This window comes from Corythoichthys intestinalis, chromosome 9, assembly GCF_030265065.1.
Source record: "Corythoichthys intestinalis isolate RoL2023-P3 chromosome 9, ASM3026506v1, whole genome shotgun sequence".
Lineage (NCBI taxonomy): Eukaryota > Metazoa > Chordata > Actinopteri > Syngnathiformes > Syngnathidae > Corythoichthys > Corythoichthys intestinalis.
Window position 1 is genome coordinate 10,496,649 of NC_080403.1, and position 21,462 is coordinate 10,518,110.

The following is a 21,462-nucleotide window of genomic DNA, read 5'->3' on the forward strand; positions in this document are numbered from 1 at the left end:
TTTTGGCAATGTATTTTTTTAATACTTTTTTGAAAGGACAAACATAAACTGAGGTGCGTTCTGAGTCATCTCTCTCTCTTAAATAAGCCACACTAGACTATAAGCTGTCGGTGTTCACATTGTATTATGGAATATTTACATGAAACTACCCTTTAAAAATCCATAAATAGGTCGCTGTGTTCAAAGCAAGGGATAAAATTAACCTCTTATTGTCTGAAAATTATGGTAACATGAGAACTCCACCAAAAAGTTCATTAATCTTATCCTCATAAGGGTCGCAGGGGTTTTTGGAGCCTATCCTAGTTAACTATGGTCAGTGGGCAGGGTACATCCTGAACTGGTTGCCAGCCAATCGCAGGGCCCACCTACGGTCCAAAACAAAAAATTCAGGGTCTAAATGCAATACACTTAAATGTAAAAAAAAAAATGGTGTCTTTTACAACATGATCTTTGGTCTGGCCATTTTTCCCCAGTACTTTTATTTGCTAAATTTTGAGAGGTGAGAATACCGTACGGTTGCAGGGAACTCACTTTTCTAGAAGCAGCAATATGGCAGACTGTCAACGAGTCTTTAAAAGACTCACAGTTGAAAGGAAGCCTCAAACTAAACTTTAAGTAAACATGGCTTGATAGAACGTATGTATGCACTGTGCGTGCATGACGCACACATGTGGGGAGTTTGCCCTGACTCTCGACCATGTAAGCAATAATGAAATATTGGCGCACAGAAAGAAAACTGAGCATTCCCAGGCTTATCCTTTTCCCACCCATTTTATTTTTATGACTGTTGTCAAGCCAGTTTCTACCCTAAAAGCCAAGTACAAGCTAGGCGCTAACCCTAATGCACAGCTCCATCGCTGCCGTAGCTATAGGGTTTCCAACAGTCCCGGATTGCGAAGGACATCCTGGAATATAGAAAGTTCCGATTGGTACCACCAATGGCGGCCAGACCATGTATATTTAGAACAAGCACATAGATTTTCCTTATATTAATGTGTCTACTCGCTTAATGTGAAGGAACAATCCAGAAATCATGGATGGGCAACAAATAGTGGTGCAGTACATTTAGACAGATAAAATAATACTGACAGCTATATTTTCTTTATACTCTGTAAAACACAATATATTACTGCAGCTTTCTAAGGAGATTTGACTGGTTCCATGTAGAGTATTTCAGTTTGTTTGTATTGTACAGCCTTCAGGTGACCAAGCGCTCACACCAGAAGCAGCAGCGCAATCCCCTTTGAATTATGCAAACAAAATGGAATCTTGACATTTTAATGAATAATATTATTAAATGTTTTTATTAAGTAATGCACATTACAAAAATTGGAGGGGACAGCCTGAAAAAGATTACTGGATTTTTTTATTTTTTTTTTTCCAATTGAACACGAAGACTTGAGATAGTGAGATAGTGTTTGAGATCATTTTTGAGTAACGAGCATGGTCGTAGAGCAAAGAAAAATCGTATCTCAATGCATCACTATATGGTACTGTAATGTTTTTATCGTGGGATTTTTATAGCATGTACGATTGCACATGAATGAGTGACTTTGTCTTTTCCAGGGACAAAAAAGATGATAAAGATGAGAAGGTATGTTACATTCAAGCATTAATAACAATGAAATTATTTTTGATTTTGTAAAGCACAAGTCTGAGAAGTTTGCACATACATTCAGGATGAAGATGAGGACAATGAGGACACCGCGGGAGAGGAGGAAGACCCAGAAGTGCCAGCAGGACCTCGGCCAGCCATCTCCGACTTGGTCAAGAAGGAGAAGATCACCCCGATTCCAGAGGGAAGTGCCTTTTTTATCTTCAGCAACACTAATCCGTAAGAAATGCCCACACAGGCTTTCCTTCTGACTACTGGGCAGACGCAGTGACGCATTGGCTGTGTCCTGCAGGGTTCGCGTGTTTTGCCACAAGCTCATCAACCACCACATCTTCACCAACCTCATCTTGGTGTTCATCATGCTCAGCTCCGTTTCACTTGCCGCTGAGGATCCCATCAGAAACTTCTCTGCTCGTAATATTGTAAGTTTGCTCACGTTTGCTACTTTCATAAATTAGTATGGCCCTTGAGAGGTCGCAGTGCTCCCGCACCTCTGAAAAATCTCTAGTTCTTCATGATTTAGTGTCGTTCATTTCCCGACGTAAAAAAAAAAAAAAAAAAGTTTGTTTGCATACCTTCTGAGTTAATCATTGTAGTAAGCATAAAAAATATCATTCAAGGCTTAAAGACCCAGTAAAGTAAATTTTCATAATTTCTTTCTGAATACGGTACATTAAAAATATGTTTCTAAATAACTGCTGAAAACGTGCAAAAACAGAACAATTTAGTACAATTTATGAGTAACTGCTGAGATTAGCATTGCACTCTTTGTCACCCAGTTGTCTGGAGATCTTCGGCAGTGCAAAAATAGCCATGATGACGCTTCCGGCTCACTAGCATGATTCCCATACTTGATTCCAATCAGTGGTACTAGTAACTCAGGCCATTTGTACCACAATAGCATACAGTTAGCTATCAATCTCTGCTTACAAGGCAAAACATGCATCTTGCTTGAAGTGTTATGTGATTGGTGTTTGGATCAACACTCAAAACGATCTGCTGTCCCTTGGCAGCAACAAGCGTTAGTAACCATGCAGTTTCGTTCCAACTGTCTACCCAACTAACTACAGGATTGCCTTGCATGGCCCTCAAACAAAGACACGTCACAGAAAGTTTACTGTTTACTACATACGCTAACAAGCTTGTTAGCACTGTGGCAGCTTTTCAAAAAGGTATTTTAGCCACATGGCAGTGTTGTTTATGGCAGCCCTTTTAATTTTTGTCGTGGAGGAAAATACTTCTTTGTCATATTTTAGCCATCTCAAAATGTGTCTTCATCTAGTTTTTGTTGACGAAAACGCAAGACTAATTTCGAGTCGTTTTAGTCGACGTTTACGAAAACCATTTTCGTCTGTAACATTTTTTTAAAGATGACTCCAAAAATAAATAAATCAATAATTCAAGGTTTTCAACTATTTTGAATGAACATTGAGAGACGAGCACATACTGAGAGGTGAGAATGCAAAGGTTTTGCGTTTTTACAAGCTATTTCAGCACAAACATTCAGGACAAGTTGTTTATTTAAATTTTATTGATATAACAAAAACTGACTGAATAAAAGTAAACAATTGAAAGTGTAAATACCTTTGCGATACGGTCGCCAAAACTTTTTGGCGAACGTATCGCAAAGAATTTAGCCGGATTTTTATCCGGCTAAATTCCAGTGTAATGTGATTTACTCGTGTCATGGCATGCAGACATGGTAAATGGAGAGTACTTATGTAGCACATTTATCTACATTGTTACAATGCCCAAAGTGCTTCACATAAGCACACATTTACACACCAATGGTGCTGCTGCCACGCAAGGCGCTGCCAAACCATTGAGGGCAAATGAGGGTTCAGTGCCTTGCCCAAGGGCACATCAACAGTGGGCTGTCGTAGCCGGGAATCAAACTGCTGACCCTTCGGTCCCAGGGCAACTTGAGCCAACTGTGCCACGGCTTTCATACATAAGGGCTAAGGACCCATAAGGACCCATTTAAATTCAAGGACTTAACTGGAGTTCAGTATATGTCTAAAAGGGGCTCAAGATGCACGATGCTCTGTTTAGTAAAATACGAAACGTTTAATTATGAGTAGGCGGTTGAACGATTAAACGACTGGTTGCGCACATCCCTAGTCCACAAGAACAACACCAACTTGGTGATAATACACACTCAACAAGAAAACAGTACTATTTTTATATGATTTTTAATAAATTATAGTGCTTTCAAAATTATCGCGTTAACGGGTGGTAATTAATTTTTTAAAAATTAATCACGTTAAAATATTTGACGCAATTAACGCACATGCCCCGCTCAAACGGATTAAAATGACAGCTCAGGGTCATGTGCACTTGTTACTTGTGTTTTTTGGAGTTTTGTCGCCCTCTGTTGGCGTTTGGGTGCGACTGATTTTATGGATTCAGCACCATGAGAATTGTATAATTATTGACATCAACAATGGCGAGCTACTAGTTTATGTTTTGATTGAAAATTTTGCAAATTTTATTAAAATGAAAACATTAACATAATATAAAATTTCAATAACTTGTACTAACATTTATCTTTTAAGAACTACAAGTCTTTCTATCCATTGATCGCTGTAACAGAAAATTAATGTTAATGCCATCTTGTTGATTTATTGTTATAATAAACAAATACAGTACTTATGTACAGTATGTTGAATGTATATATCCGTCTTATCTTTCCATTCCAACTATAATTTATAGAAAAATATGGCATATTTTATAGATGGTTTGAATTGCGATTAATTACGATTAATTCCTTTTTAAGCTGTGATTTATTCGATTAAAAATTTTAATCGTTTGACAGCCCCAATAAATTATATCCACCTAGACGCCACAAACTGTATGTTAAAAAAAGTTGTCAGACAGTTTAAGAGGACTGTTAGCATTAGCATTCTAATGCCAATACTATGCTAATGCTACAAGTTACATTTAGTGTGTGATGATCACTCAATACAGACCTTAAAGGCTAAAGCAGTACTTCTCAAATAGTGGGCGCGCCCGATGCCAGGGGTGACGCATGTGTCCTCGAGGAACATGCTTTTTTTTGTGTGTGTGCCGTACTAGAATAAAGTGTACTTGCACATCCGCTCAGTGGGTGGCAGTGGCGCTCTCATTTTCAGAGTGTGCGCAGTATTTTTGAACTAAGCAAGAGCACACAGAAAAGAGATATGAAGAGCTGCGTGGTGTGCGCCGTTTTCAAAATCCGTTTTCCGGTCGGACTCACGCAGCGACCCGCTTTCTTCTCCGGTTCTCACGTGTCCGCCAGAGAAGTGCCATTTTCGGCTTCGGATCGTCGCGACGACCACGCTCACCTATGGTTCTCCCTCGGCCACCGAGAATGCGCTTTTTTCGGGCCGTTTGCCTTTTGGCTTTGACTTTTAATACAGTGGGAAAACCACTGTTTACTGTGTCAAAAAATTATTATAGCGGACAGCCGAAAGCCAAATCAAATAAGACGCCACTTAAAGACATTAGACCTCAATCTCATTGATAAGCTGCTTGTTTTTCAGCGAAAACGTGCTGAATATTGCCAACAATCGTCCCGCTTTGTCAGTGTTATATCAGTAAACCAGTGAGCACTGTTGGCATTTCGGGTGCAAAATAATCCCACACCATTGCAAAGGATGTGATCCTGTGAGCAGCGAAAATAAAAACAGTCCTTCTGTCCAAAGACACTTTTTTTTTTTTTTTTTTCTATTCAGTTTTGTTTTTTCAGTCAAATTTTTTGGCATATTGTCCCCATGAGTTAATGTTTCTAATCAATATGAATTTGTTATTATTTACTGATTTTATTACATTTTATTTTTCAGTATCAAATGGTCAAAAATGTAACGAGTGTATTTTTACAGTTTGGATGTGACTTTCAGGCAAATTGATGAGCGTTATGTCTTTTGTGTTACAAACAAAACAATGTTAATGAAGTTATACTTTATTATAAGTTGATCTATGTTACTTTTTTTCTTTAATAGAAAAAAAGGACAATGTTAGGCAGAGGCGTACTTATGATAGTAGTATTATAGACTAATGATACTATTTACAGTGGCGGCAGAGAGTTTGGGGGGGGCGCGAAACATTTACGTCTTCCTTGGGGCGGCGTAACAGAAAATAATTGAGAAGCACTGGGCTAAAGCAACACCGCATATTCTCTCTGGCCAAGATAAAGCAAATCTTACCTGTGTGGAAGCCTGTATGGAGGCAGGAGAAGACACACTAGTGAGCCAGGGACTGGGGGGCGCAGCACGGTACATGAATGACACAAACAGACACTGCTACAATGCAGGCTAACTACACATAAAAATGTCACGCAATGTGAAAATATAAAGGAAACTATTGCGCATTTTTGTCTCGTTCTCGTCTCGTCTGACGAAAACTGGCATTTATCTCGTTATGTTTTGGTCTCCCAAAACACATTTTTAGCTCGTTATCGTCTCGTCATCGTCATGAAAAAAAGTGTTTGTTGACTAAACATTTTCATTATCAACATCATTGACGAAAACAACACTGCCACATAGTTTAGTGTTGTGTGTCCACATAACTTCAGGAAAAGTCAACTGATTAATAGACCTACAGCAAAGGTCACAAAGCTATCGGTTGTTGTCACCTACATCATCACGACCACCTGAGCCGCCATCTTTCGTGTACCTCAGTGACCAGGACTACATCCGCCTCAGTCACGTTTGTTTTGTTGACAATTTTGCGGGTAAGCAGTCATGCGAATGTCACATCAAAATGGAAAAAATCTAGAAGAACGACTAGAGTCCTTATGTGGAGAAGCTTGAGAAGGAAGCGAAAGATCGGTATTTGTCAGTTATGACGTCAGTTATTGTGCCACTGCGACATGGTTGCGTGTGATAATGAGAACTGCCCCATTATGTGGTACCATTTAACCTGTGTTGGTCTACAGCACGACACAGCTAAAGACGTGTTGGTTCTGCTCTCTGTGCTCCACTTAAGTAAGTGGTAATTGGTAGTTTGTGATTTGTTTTAACTGACAATTTTGCAACATTAAAAGTACATGGCCAAAGTAGTAAACTGTCTTGTCCTCATACAGTATTCTGACACAAATGCTGTACTTACAAAGAATAGGGTTCAAGATGACTTAATATGATGTTTTATTAAGTACAGTCAAGTCACAACAAAATACAAAATATCAATAACGGCTAAGTTTGAAAGGCTGAAACGGTTAGCATAGTAAATGTTACCTTTCACATATAACAGTGCAAACTACACAACAGTTGGGCAAAGGTTTGTAAGGGCACCACATACATAAACAATCTTATCCAACAATGTGCAATCTTCGCCGTCACATGGCAGAACCAAGTTTATAGGTATAGTTCCTGTTAGGATCTCATACTTCTGGCAAAGATGACCAATTACCTGTTCAACATGGATCCTCAAATATGCTATCCTATAGTCTCCTCCACATCTCTACCAGCTAACTGACAGTGACCTTTTGTGAACGCAGGGAGTTTGACCTCTGCACATAACATACCCACATGTTCTTGAATATCAAAGCCTCTGTCAGCCAAGACAAGGTCCTCAGGCAAAAGGTTATTAAGAAAACCACTGTTCAAGGTGGTATGTCACTTGTGCGACCACCCCAACCTTTTGACATGAAACAAATTCCCCCCTTTGGTGTGATTCCAATTAGGTATTTCATGGTGTAGTTACTGTATGCTTGTAACTAGAAAACATTTGCACATGGGCCTTAAGGTTTGATGATTTCACAGTAAAAATTTCAAAACAGTCAATAATCACTGCAACTCTGCGTCCGAAGGACTCAACAAACTTGTGAGGCATTGTTTTATAGAGTGTTTCTCTGCCAGGCCAAACAATTGCTCGTCTCAAGTTAGCATGTAAAAAGGGCACCGTGTCATTGAACACTCTGTACACAGTCTTACGAGAAACATGGAATATGTGTGCAATGTGTAGTGCAGGCAGGTCCAAACACAGGTGCATGAAAGTCAGAAGGAGCATCTGAAGGGCGCTGAAGGCTCCTCCTGTAGCTCACCAACATCTTCCTCCATCCTCAATTGCTCACGCCTACTTCGTCTAGAAGAGCGGTCCACGTTGGTGAGTTGAACAGATGTGTGTCCCAGGCTCATTCATTTCATATGCTGGTTTTCCTGCAATTACGTACAAAAGTCGTATCAGTCATACAACAGGTTAACATTAGTTACTCAAAATGGATTTCAAAGCTTTGTAGTTTGTCTAAACTGGTGGGAACTGCCTTCACATGGCACGGATGTATATGCAACAAAATGTTTTTTTTTAAAGATTAACTGATCATTAGATAGAACAAACAAGCAGAAGATTATTTCTTAACAATACTTATCTCTGTGGTGTCACATTTGCAAAACATTTCTTTATCACTTTACTGGGTCTTTAGCGTATGTCTTAGCTTCAAAGCAAGTCGACTAAAATATTGTTTTGAACATAAAATATAGTATTTATATGAAGTAAATATCTTTTTTTCTACAGTGGTACCTTGAGATACATGTGGCCTAACTCATACGTTTTTCAAGATACTATCATCAGGCTGATTATTTTGCTATGAATTACTTGCAAAAATTGGAGATAACCAGTGCTGTATGTTGCAGTGAACTCAATTCTATTGACTAAACGTTCCTGATTGAAATCTTCATCTGAACAACTCAATTACTTGATTTTTGCAGCACTCATCACAGGCGCAGTATCTTTTGTGACAGGTTTTCGTCTCTTCAACACATACAAGCTGTCTCCCTACAGCATCTAAAGCTAAGCCAGTTCACATTGAGCTAAATTTAAATGTGAGTTGGTGAAAAAATACAATAGCTGCTTCAGTGTAGGGCATAATTTTCAGTTCTCCTGCTTTGTAACTGTGTTCAGAGGAGAGTAATCAAATCAGGGGGTGAATTAATTAGTGTCTAAAGAGAAAAAGGTAGAACAGTGAACATACAAACATGTACAGTAAAAAGACATGCCTGAAAACCAGAAATGACAAAAACTTGTTCTTGTTTTGTGGGAAGGTTGGAATAGATAAATGGTTTACCCAAGGGGGGCTCACAATTTTTTGCTCCAAGATCTTATTTTCAAGGAGACAACTTTCTGCGATCTCCCTATTTATAATGGGGGTACCTAGAAAGCTCAGAAACAATGTATGTAGCGAGCTACTAATGAAATGACCAAGTCAAAATGATCTACTCATACATTTATGGAAAAACAATAGAGGATTCTTAAAACTTATGTATGATGTAGGTTGCATAAACACATATGTTGCACACACAACATAATTAACTATGTAACTATGTGTCTTTGAAAAAATCTAGAAAAAAAAGCGATTTATACACACTAGCGTTGCAATCAACTGGTAGATCACGATTGACTTAATGAGCACCTCTGGTTTAACTAATCATTTCAAGAGCAAAACAGGATTTAATGTTCGAGATTTGATTAGGTGTGCAGCTATGGATTATTTAAATAATTGATTAATTAGTTATTTCGAATAATCGTGTAATCAAATTAGGAAATTTAATGCAGGGGTCGGTAACCTATGTCTCGCGAGCCATATATGGCTCTTTTGATGAGCGCATATGGCTCATTTCCAAACCGTCATCTTAAATGTGGAACCCGCCAGCTTGCTTGACATCAACCAGCTATGATGAGTTGATGGCGCATTCACACATTAATCTTGGGCACTTCAAATGTCCGTCGCAATAATATGCTTCAAGTCGGGTCGCGCGGAGATGGGCGAGATTTCCCCGTGCGTTAAGTCACCACTCGACCCATCTCAACTCAATGCCGAGAGAATTGGAGTATATAAAAAATACATAGGGGAAAATTAAACCACGAAAGGGAACCGCCTGGTACACCAAGTCACATAGGCGCGCTTTCGCTTTCGTGACTTTTTGGACTGTCAAATTGAGCGAGACTCACGAAACGACTACCCAGAGAGGCTCCGCCTGTCTCGGCCACTGTTATGCATACGTCCCCCTGATCGTCCCAGATTGTGGTTTCTGCTTCCAGAAAATATATCCGGCGCCACACCATGTTTCTATTTCTTATTTTCTTAACAACCCAATGTTGGACTTACCTTGTTGTTTTCTCAAGATTTATTTCAATCGCAACTCGGCGACTGCTAGTAAAAGCAGAGCGTTACCACCCTCTGCCTCCCATGTAATGTATTGAAATGCGTTCACGAAAGAAACAGTGCTTACAAAACGGACTCGGACAAGCTGGCGAAAGAACATAGAATATACATTGCGTGGCTTTATACATACATACACATACATAGACACACACTGCTCTTGTGGAATCACATTTTAAAATATGTTGGGTTTTGGCTCCCTCTGTCTGAAAGGTTCCCGACCCCAGATTTAATGCAGAATTGCAGAATAAATTTTAGGAAACAAAAACTTGCTAAGATTGCACTTTCAAAAGAGCATCAAATGCGAATACAAAATAAAATTCCTGCGTCTTTTTTTTTTAACTATGCAGAATTGCATTTTCATTTCACAACAGCATGAATGCATTTAAAAATAAATTAAAAATACCTGTGCTTAGCCTCATACTGTATAAAAATATTAATATGAGGTACCACAAAAGAACATTAGGCTAGCTTGCATAGCAAAAGTCCACTATCGTCAATGTTATAAAATGTTTTTTCTTTTCTTTTTTTTTTTTTTTTTACTGTGTTCTTAACAAATCGTTCAAACACATTCCCACAAAAAAAAAACTGCAAAATACACCTCTAAACTAATTTACGAACGCATAAACAATCATATTAGTTCAAACAAAAACTTACAAACTTATGTTGGTCTTAACGGGGAGCAGCTGTATCAAGCCATGTTAGATGAGTTATATCATATTCACTGTTGCTACTAGAGGGCAGTGTATCCACCCAAGCCAATAAAACTAAATGCAAACACTTTAAAAACAAACAATTACAATGACGCTAATTAAACAAATCCTCCAGGCAGCAAAATTTGATTCGAAACCTTTTTTTTCTTATCAAATTACTCGAGTTAAACGATTAATCGTTGCAGCAATAGATTTGATTTATTGAGTTTTGAGCGTGGTCACAGTATGAATTCAAGTCATATCTCAAGGGACTACTGTATTATAAAAATTTAAACATATATATTTAAATAAATGTATGTATGCATTCCAAAAGTAGTAGAGCACTTTAATTAAGAACCGAAAATTGATTGAAATAAACCCACTCCATACGCATGTTACGTATGGTGGTACGGTAACATGTTGTGGTTACAATTCATAAATCAATTTTTTAGAAATGTTTTTTGTACAAACCCAAATTTCCACTGAAATTGTGCCATTGTATGGGGAGAATACAAGCATTTACAAATTGTTTTCAACCTATATCCAATTGAATACACTACAAAAACAAACTGCTGAAACAGTTAAACAGATTGCAAACATGCACCCTTTTCGAATGGGATGCCTGATGGGACAAGGGAATTTACGTCAGTGTTAAATCACCTTTCAATTCGAACTGAGTGAGGACACTAATTGTTGAAGCTTTGTTAGTAAATTTTTTTCCCATTCTTTCCTAATGTACAACTTAAATTACATGTAGAATATTCTGCACATTTATAGTGGTAGCCACATCTAGACTGCGGATAGGCCAATTTAGTCCCTATATTTTTACCTCATAGCCACATTGTTGTAACACTAGAAGGATGTGGATTTGAGTGTTTTTTTTTATGTTGCTCCAAAACCTGCTCCCATGCCATGGGCACTTACACAACTCCATATCAAACAGATGATGGCTTCTCAACTTGCTGGGTCCTATTGAGAATTTTTACTTCGTTTGTAGCGATGAAATGTGTTTTACTGTGCCCACATCACAGAATCAATATCACAATAATGAAGTTTTTTAATCCAGTGGCACAAGGTCACGGTCATTCAGTGTTGCTTTTCGTACTTGTCGCTTACATGCAGACTGTGGAGACTTCTCCAGATTCTCTGAATCTTTTGATGATTTTATGCACATTAGATGCTTAAATCCTTAAATTCCTTGCAACAGATTTTTTTTAACATACTGTAGTATTTTTAGACTTTTAATTTTCTCATCCATATGTTCACAAAATGGTGAACCTTGTCCCTTTCTTGTTTGTAAACAACTACAGCCTTTTATATGTGATATATATGATATGTGTATTATTATTATTATTATCATTATGTATTATATGATATATAATACATGACACCCCCTTGTTTCTGAAAAGGGTTTTTAAGTTTGTTTGTTTTTTTAAACGTGTTTCAGGCATCAGTATAAAAATGACTGAACATTTGCAAAAACCAATAACATTCATCAGTTATCTTGTCTTTGTAGTGTATTAAATTAAATATGGGTTGAAAAGAATTTTCAAATCAACTTGATTTTTTTAATGTTCACTGTAATAATCTGGCATGAACCTGCTGTTTCCTAAGGTAAGATTTTTTTTTTTTTTCTCCAAAGTGAAACTATTCAAAGTACTCTATGTGGTTGAGTGCACTAAATGGACAAAAGTACTGGGAGACCTCTATTGGAAGTGAATGTGACTATTTTCAAAAGCAAACATGCCTTTCTTGACAATGATTTGTGCATTACTGCGAAGAGAAAGGGGGCTCCTCATTGGATTCCCACTATCAAAATAAAAAAATAGAGAATTAAGATTTAGGCAAGTCAAGGCAAATTTATTTTTATAGCACAATTCAACACAAGGCAATTTAAAGTGCTGTACATCATATGATGATCCACATAATCGCACTAAATAAAAAAGTTAAAAACAAAGAAATTTGAAACAGTAAATAAAATTTTACATAATAATCACATTGAATCATAAAAAATTATTTAAATTAGAAATGGAAACAAAACCCCCCAAAAAAGAATAAAAAGCAAATAATTTGAAATTTGAAATACATAGACAGTTGGACTGGATACTGACATTTATAAATATGTTGTGCTAAACAATAGTGTTTTTAGCCATGATTTAAAGGAGCTAACAGTTTGAGCACACTTCAGACCTTCAGGTAACTTATTCCAGAGGTGAGGAGCATAGTAACTAAATGCTGCTTGGTTCTTATTCTCTGAAAATACAGCAGATTGTTTCCAGACGATCTTAGGCGTCTAGATGCTTCATAGGGGTCAAACAAATCAAGAATATATTCTGGTCTGGGGCCATTAAGTGTTTTGTAGACAAGCAGTAGTATTTTATAGTCTATCTTTTGACTCAATGGAAGCCAGTGTAACAATTTCATAACTGGTGTAATATGGTCCAGTTTCCTTTTATTTGTAAGGACTCAGGCAGCAGCAGTCTGTACTAGCTGCAATTTCCTGATTGATATTTTATTAAGACCTTTAAATGTACCAATGCAATAGTCCAATCTACTAATAATGAAAATTTGGGACAGTTTTACTCCTATTTGACTACTATAGCTACTTGTATCCCATCAGGATATGTCAAGTATCTACAGATAACTGGTTGTCTACTAACATGCATTTCAATTTGATTCATAGGTCTGTTTCAATATTTCTGTCCATTTAGTGTGTATTTACACCGCAGTAGTTAAAGTAAAATCAGTGGAACCTCATAAGTTCAAACCCAAATGGGTATGGCCTGAATCCATGTCAAATATGAGTTAACAGATTTAAAAAAAAACAATCAGTGGCAAAGATTTTAAAGATTCTAAATTAGCAGAAAAGTATTAAAAAGAAATAACAGTGTATCCTCATGTAAATTACATAAACATTAAATGAAAGCCTGGGCACAATTGACAGCACTTGAATGTTTTATTAAATGAATGATGTTTTATTACACATTCAAGGGCAGTTCTAATGAAACTTTTGTAAATTGTATTGTATTGAAAGTGATTTGTAATTGAAATGTAGATGATTCAATCATTATATAAGTGTTTTTTTTTTTTTTTTTTTTGTGCATGGAAAAATATCCAAACTGGGCTTACTGTTACAATGGCCTTCAACATGGCTCTGATGACATAATTTGTTAAAGGGTACCACAGATAGAAAGACATGTAGTTCTTAAGAGATAAATGTTAGTACGAGTTATAATAATTTGATATTAAAACCTCTCTTAATGTTTTCGTTTTAATAAGATTAGGAAGAATTATTTTAACTAGTAGGTCGTCATTGTTGTTGACGTCGCAGGGCGGTGACGTCACATGGCCATGCTGCCGGACTTCCACACTGTCACTCTTTTACTACATTAACATGTAATCGGTTCTGCCCTTCCAATTTGAACCCGAGTGGAACATTAATGAGAAGGACAGCAAAAGCATAATGAACAGGAAAAACGGGATGAGACGAGTAGCGTTCATGTGTCAAGGTCGCTAGTGACAGCACTCCCCTGCTCTAGTGACGAGAGCAGGAGAGTGCTTGATGTCAAAAACTTTGCAGATCTTCACGGTAAACTGTTGTGTGATCCATCTTATTCCAATATTATTATGGAGATAGTTAGCATCCAGAGCTGTTATGTGCTTTACATGTGATAAGGGTAGACAGTGAAACACTGCAGTTTGATTAATTTTGATGATAGTCCCGGACCGTGCATCACAACACACTAAAACGTTTGCCTCTACCGAGACGTCTGATGACATCTTACCTTATTTTTGTCATGTAAAAACGGATGTTCAGATTGTTGATCATCCTGCCAGTTACTTCCCGATGAATTAGCGACACTGAAAACGAGTAAATGTATTAAACTTAGTTTGGTTGCTGGCTTTTCGTATCATATTGCAGATTGAGATCTAAGAGGCAGAGAAAGGCGAGTGGACACGGGCGTTCAGATTCGTAGCTCAGACCACGCCGTTTATTGGCATAAGCTTCGGCAACTCCTTCACAACAAACATAAGTATCATACAGTGAAAATACAACAAAAATAATATATCTCTCAAAAAAAAAATAATGAACACAAAACAAAAAGTGCTTCAATCTGTATTAATGAAGCCCTATTGTCACAGAGTTAAACAACGATGCAAAGAGAACTGGCATTCACAAATTCACTCACTCATTGGCTTGATGTCTTATTAATTTAAAACTCGCCACTGACACCTTGTGGTGCATTTAAATCACTACCTTACATAGAAAGAGTGACACTGTAAAGTACGGCAGCATAGCCATGTGACGTCACCGCCCTAAGAAGTCAACAGCAGTGGCTACGAGTTAATTTTTTTATTTGAAATTTTACAAATTTTATTGAAACAAAAACGATAAGAGGGGTTTTAATATCAAACTATTATAACTCCTACCATGTACTGTATCTTTTAAGAACTACATGTTTTTCTATCCATGGTACCCTTTAATCAATTGACACTTCAGTTACATTAAAGCTCCTACGAGTGTGTTGTCTTGCGGTCTTGAAGTTCCGTTATTTACTGTACCTTTAATGTAAGGAAGCGTTTTTACGTGTTCTCTTTGATGCATACGTTTCTTGTGCGGTTAACAAATTTATCCTTGAATGCTCAGTGAACGTTATTGAAAGTGACTTTTGATACAAGCACATATTTCCTGAGATTGTTGGTCAAATGTTGGTTGTTCTTTAGAGGTTCCATTGCAATCATTTCAACTACTGCGGTTGTACTCAGTAATGACACTGAATAAAGAAGCCGTATAGTCTCAAGTCTTACAACAAAATATATTCTTCCAAATTCCAAAGTAAAAAAAAACTAAAACAAAATTGATCTCGTTTTCTAATGATGTATAAAGATGCATAATGAACTGTCTCTGTTAAACATCTACGTTGCTTTTTGCAGATACTTGGTTACTTTGACTATGCTTTCACGGCTATCTTTACTGTTGAGATCGTTTTGAAGGTAAATGTCCTGTGTCCCCTGTCCGTGCTGTACTAACCTCCTCCCCAATAACCCTGCACACATGTGGTTGCCTTCCAGGTCCTAGGCTATGCAGATTATGTCTTCACTAGTATGTTTACATTTGAGATCATATTAAAGGTAACCCCTTAGTTGACAGCGAGAGCCTTGCTGCATTCTCTCCTTGTGTGTCACCCGCCACTCAGTACAACCTGGCTTGTTCGTTTCCTTTCTCTTTTTACTTTTTTGCTTCATGGCACCTCTTTTTAAAGATGGAACTAAATCGCAGAAATCTTTATTGGGTTTGTTACTTGCACATTAGTAACGCAAATGCAAGAGAGAACTTGGGGGAAGGAAACACAACATCAAGCATTACATTCTAGTACCATGGGTGTCACATCATGGCTGAAAAAAAAGGATGCGGAAAAGGAATGCAGATCATCAAATCTTTGTGAAATGCAACTATTGATACTCTTAACCTGGCTGATAAGACATTACTGAAGCATTGGCTGAAGTTGAGTCAGAGGGGATTTTTGTTTTTGGAGGGTTGTCAACTCCAGTCAAAGCTAACTCCATGCCTCCCACACAGACTACTAGGGGTTGAACTGACATGTTGACTAGTGGATGCATCAACTTTTCCAATGCACAATTATGAGTAAGTTTAAGTCATATAAGTTTGAAGTCATTTCATTGGTAATAACACGTGTTGGCATCAATAACAGGAACGCCTCATAGAAACAGGTGGTTGGTTGGTGCGGCAGATTACTATTAGGGTCTCAGGCGCGTGGGCCTATTTAAAAAAACTACAGTGGTAGTAAAAAGGATCTGAACCTTTGGGAATTTCTCACATTTCTGCATAAAATCACCATCAAATGTGATCTGATCTTTGTCAAAATCCAGTGTCTGCTTTAACTAAATCCACCCAAACATTTATAGGTTTTCATATTTTAATGAGATAACATGCAAACAATGACATAAGAAGGAAAAATAAGCAAGTGAACCCTCTGCCTAAGGAGACTTAAAGTGCCTGTGACACGAAAAAGCATGTTTATTTCATAATACACACGGTATTTTATGCCCCTGAATGATATGGACCGCTTGGATGTGTGTGGAAGCGATCGCTATTTTTATTTAGTTTTTTGAATACCGCGCCATGAAAATGAGTGACTTCCGGCTTCGGTCTTGCATTGAGGAGGAGGGCGCTGTGACGTGTACGGTAGAAGACGTCCTCTTCACGCTACAGTATACTGTTGTGTATGAGGATGAAGGATTCAGCTGATTTTGCGGATTAATACGTTTATTTTTCGCATCACGCCAGCCAAACGGCTGCAGAAAAATCATTCTGTATGAGGGAGAGGCGTATGCGCCTTTTTGGAGTTCCAAAAGGTTCCCATTCACCGTGGATATTTACTGTGGGACCATTGGACTTACGAGGAAGTGAGTAAACATCTTGTTTTGTATTTTGTCAAATACGAATACAGCGATTACAAAGTAAACACTACAAACTTCCTTTAAATAAAGGACTACTTACGTTTGATCATTGATAGGCATGTAAAAAGCTCTCCTTTTTTTTTTTTTTTTTTTTTTTTTAAAACCTGTCCTGTTCAGCTGTTTGACACAGAGAATGGAAGTCTAAGTGCCCGGATTCTGAACAGTTTTAATGTTTCACATTGAGAGTCTGACATACTCCCATTGTGATCATTCAAAATACCTTTTTATTATGACAAAGCAGCGAACAGGAAGGGATTATGGGGGGACAGAAGAAAAGAAATACAAGAGAAGAAGGAAAAGAAACACATACACAAACAACAACTAGAAATACATTGAACATCTAAACTAGTTACTAATATGCTGGTGCTATCGTCAGCGAGATGTATTTCCGGTTTACACCATGTGGGGGCCTATTGGCCAGTGAAAGAGGAGAATGGGGGTGGGGGTGTCTATAAGCTAAGTGATTGAAAGGGGTAGAGTGTACACAAATCAGTTCTGTGATCTAGAACCCAGTAATCGTGTGAATCTCTTATGAGTGTAAGCCTGTTGGCGACCAACCCTACGCCGCCGCATCGCCAATCCCGGCACCGGGACCCCCAACCAGAGCATGCCCTACCACATCCAGCAGCACGCAGGCCCCACCGGGCGCGCGACAGCCACGCAGACGGGCGGAGAAGCCAATCCAGGGCCACGGCCCCCACCCAGCCAGCCCGGGGAGGGAGGGTGGGCGGGGGGGCAGGAGGCCATGTGCAGCCCATCCCTCCTCCCGCAGCCCAGCAAAGGAGCCATCGTCCCCCCCCCCCCGGGACCCAGGGTGGTCCCCCGGGCCACCCGCGCACCCATCAACCGGCCTTCAGGGATGACAGGAGGGGACGCATCACCAACCCCACGCCTACACCCACCCCCACCCGCCCACCCGGGCCACGAGCCACAGCCGCAGCCCCCCAACCGGCACGACACGCCACGGGACCCCCAGCGGCCCACCAAGCCCCAGGCAAGGCAGGGTCCCCCGCCGGTGCAGGCGACACCCCGCCGATACACCGGCGCCCAGCCAGCGACCCGTGACGGAGCGCAGGGCGGATGCCCAGCCAGAGAAGAGAGGGGAAGGCGGAGGCAGGAGAACGCCCAGGAACTGCCACGGGGCGATGCAAGATCGGAGACCCGACCCCCCAACCTACTCCCGCGGCCGGCAGCCGAGGCAGAGGGGAGGCCACACCCCAGGAGCCACGCCATATAGAAAAAGTGTGGGACCCACCTACCACCCTATTACTGTGGCTGCCAGGTTCCCGACTGGCAGCCATCACCCAGCACCGTGATGGGGGTGTGAGGGGAGGGTAGTGCAATGTATGCATTAAAATAGGAGAGCTTGGCTTGGGGCAGTGGGACCGCAGCATGGAGCTTCTGCCCAGCCGCCCGTCCCACCGCCCTTTGCCAGAGCCCTCCTGTGGAGTATGATGTGTGGTGCATTTAAAAAAGGTGCAGAGATGGCGGGGCCTGTGGTGAGGAGGCAGCCGTGAGGTGCCCCCACCCCCAACAGGTCCCAACCATCCCACAACCTTGGTGTGTGGTGCATTAAAAACAGGGGGGAGCCGGGCCGGGACTGTAAAGCCCCGTCCCAACTCTCCCCGGAGAAATGTATGAGCATGTAAGTGCCAGGGTGAAAAATATTTACAGTGCCGAAGTGAGAAGTGCGTGAGTCAAGAGGCAGGCTCCCGCGGGCGTGGCCCCGTCCACCAGAACCACCGGCCGCAGGGCGATAGAGGGGTCAGGGCCCCGATCAATCTCCGCCCCAGACCACCCACGGCGCCTCCGCGACCCCCCCCCCACCCATCGAGCACCCACCCCGCACTCCGAGCAGGCGCCACACCAAGCGCCGGCGACCAGGGGAGGTCCACCCCACCGGCAAGGGACAGCAAGCCTCACCCAAGGCCCCGCGGGCCCCAAGAGGCCCCGCCAACGACCCCGCCGGTTGGGGGGCAGCAGCGGCCGCCGCGGCCCAGGGAGGCGGACAGGGCCGGAAGCAGACCAAGGGGACGGAAGCGCGCCCCCCACAACCCACCCCCGGGCCATGAGGGGCGCGCGGCATGACACCAGAGGGCACCTCCCCGGCACCCGGTACAGGGAGACGCGGTTCCGGCCGGGCGGACCAGTAAAAAGCTCTCCTAATGCTCATTAGCAGCAGCACGTTAGCTGCACAACAACTCCAGCCACCCTCCTCCGGGAACGAACTGTAAATTGCTCTCCGCCGGGCGGTTTGCCGATCCGCGAAGACAATCGACAACCGGGTCGTCATGTCAAATAATCCAGGCTAGTTATGTGTGATTTTCCGCTTCGAAGACTTTGAAACATCACTCGGTCCGGGTTAGCATGTCGGCTAGCTGTCACGCCTTCTGGTTTGTTTACATTCTCCGAAGCCGGGGAAGGGAAATGACATATGTCCGATTTAGGTGTCATAAAATATCGTTTGGGAGGTGCGACAGTAAAGGTGAAGTCGACAGTTTTGACCATTATGGAGTAATTTTGCCATGTCGTCCTGAATAAATGCATTTCATTATTTCATATTCCATTCAGCACAAGACTGTTATTTGTCATGACCATGCCATTTATTTAGCAATTGGGGAAAGTACTTGGATAAAAAGAATATCCTGTATAAATATTGAAGTAAAGAGACAGAAACACTGACATTTTGCCGCTCTCTTCATCGCGTTTTCCTCGTTGTGAATAGTTCCCCCTTGACGGGCTGACTGGTCCTTCTCAAGCCATTTATATAGCTATTGAGGAAAAATACTTGGATAAAAAGAATATCCTGTAAAAATATTGGAGTAGAGAGACTGAAACAATGACATTTTGCGGCTCTCTTCGTCATGTTTTCCTCGTTCTGAATAATTCCCCATCAATGGGCTGAATAGTAAAACCGATGAGCCCAGTCTACCGCTGACGTCATCCACCTGTTGGGGACGCTAAAGCCCTATTATGGAAGGCGTGGCTAACCGGCAGATTAAAATACTAATTTCTCGTCATCTGTGTTTTTCTAAATTGTTGTATATAGTCGAATCGTCTCAAAATATGATTCTAATTCACATAATAATGCCATTTAAGACTTTTTTTCTCGTGTCATATGCTCTTTAAAGAGCAATTGAAACCAATTTTTACCAAAAATTTTAGGTCAGGTGTGTGCCTAATCACTGATGAGTGGTTTAAAGCTGCCCTGCCCACATTACAATACACACCTGGTAAGAAATGTCTTGATGAGAAGCGTTGTCTGATGTGCAACATGGCTCAGTCAAAAGAGCTTTCTGAAGACGTGCGATCAAGGATTGTTGATTTGCATAAAGCTGGGAAAGGATACAAAACCAACTCTAAAAGTCTGGATGTTCATCACCCGACAGTCAGAGAAGTTGTTTACAATTGGACTGGAGAGTGTTTGGCAATGTGGCTTCTCTCCCAAGTAGTGGCCGTCCACCAAAGATAACGCCAAGAGTTCAGCACAGAATACTCAGAGAGGTAAAAAAGCACCCTAGAATGTCTGCTAAAGACTTACAGAAATCACTGGCACAGTCCAATATCTCTGTGCACACATCAACATTATGTAAAACTATGGCCAAGAATGGTGTTCATGGGAGGACTCCACGGAAGAAGCCACTGCTGTCTAAAAAAAATATTGTTGCTTGTTTAATGTTCGCAATAGGGCACTTGGACACTCCACAGACGCTCTGGAGAAGATTGGGCCAAGATTAGTCCTGACATCCTGATCGATGTGCCAGACTAATCTGCAGCTACAGGAAGTATCTGGTTGAAGTTAATGCTGCCAAAGGGGGGCGGGGGCACAAAATATTAAATGTGATGGTTCACTTACTCTTTTTTCCCCCCTTCTGTCATTGTTTGCATACTATCCTCATTAAAATATGAAAACCTATAAATGTTTGGGTGGTTTTAGTTAAACCAGACGCTGTTTTTTCATCTATGTGATTTTGACAGCGATCATATCGCATTTGATTGTGATTTTATGCAGAAATGTGAGAAATTCCAAAAGGATCAGATACTTTTTCATACCACTGTACATTATACAAAATGTAGACAAGCAGTGAAGGTTACACTGATAGTGGATATTTGGGCTGCAACTAACGATTATTTTCATAATCGATTAATCAGACAATTTATTAAATGATTACTCGATTAATCCGATTAATTTCACTTTTTTTCAATTACTTTCACAATTTGAAGTTGTTTTAGTCATGTTGTAAGCAACAATGAAGACAAAATTGATGACTATTACCTTCAAAAATGATATTTGATTACAGCTTCCTGACTTAACTGTAGTTTACAACTGTACTGTTTTAAGTACATAAAATTTGTTAGTTTTTAATAAAGGTTCTGAGTATAAACCATAAAAAGAACTTCTCAGTACACAAATCAGATAAAAGTCCTGTATATTCAAATTAAAAAAAAAAAAAAAAGTGCTGCTGATATAAATTGTGTCATGCTGACTCATTTATTTTCTTTAAACAAGCTAAATCTATCTAAATTTATCAAAC

The 21,462-nt window shown here is 40.1% G+C and overlaps 1 protein-coding gene across 10 annotated transcripts in view; it reads left to right on the forward strand.

Moving 5' to 3' along the window:
* Positions 1 to 21,462, forward strand: part of cacna1da (calcium channel, voltage-dependent, L type, alpha 1D subunit, a) — a 216,684-nt gene that overhangs the window by 117,822 nt on the left and 77,400 nt on the right. For 5 of the 10 annotated variants that reach the window (XM_057846662.1, XM_057846663.1, XM_057846661.1 and 2 more), the window contains 5 exons: positions 1,567 to 1,594; positions 1,680 to 1,834; positions 1,908 to 2,037; positions 15,380 to 15,439; positions 15,518 to 15,577. In XM_057846662.1, coding sequence (XP_057702645.1) covers positions 1,567 to 1,594; positions 1,680 to 1,834; positions 1,908 to 2,037; positions 15,380 to 15,439; positions 15,518 to 15,577 — 433 coding nt within the window. The remainder of the gene's footprint in view (positions 1 to 1,566; positions 1,595 to 1,679; positions 1,835 to 1,907; positions 2,038 to 15,379; positions 15,440 to 15,517; positions 15,578 to 21,462) is intronic. The other 5 variants (XM_057846665.1, XM_057846669.1, XM_057846666.1 and 2 more) reach the window with 3 other exon arrangements.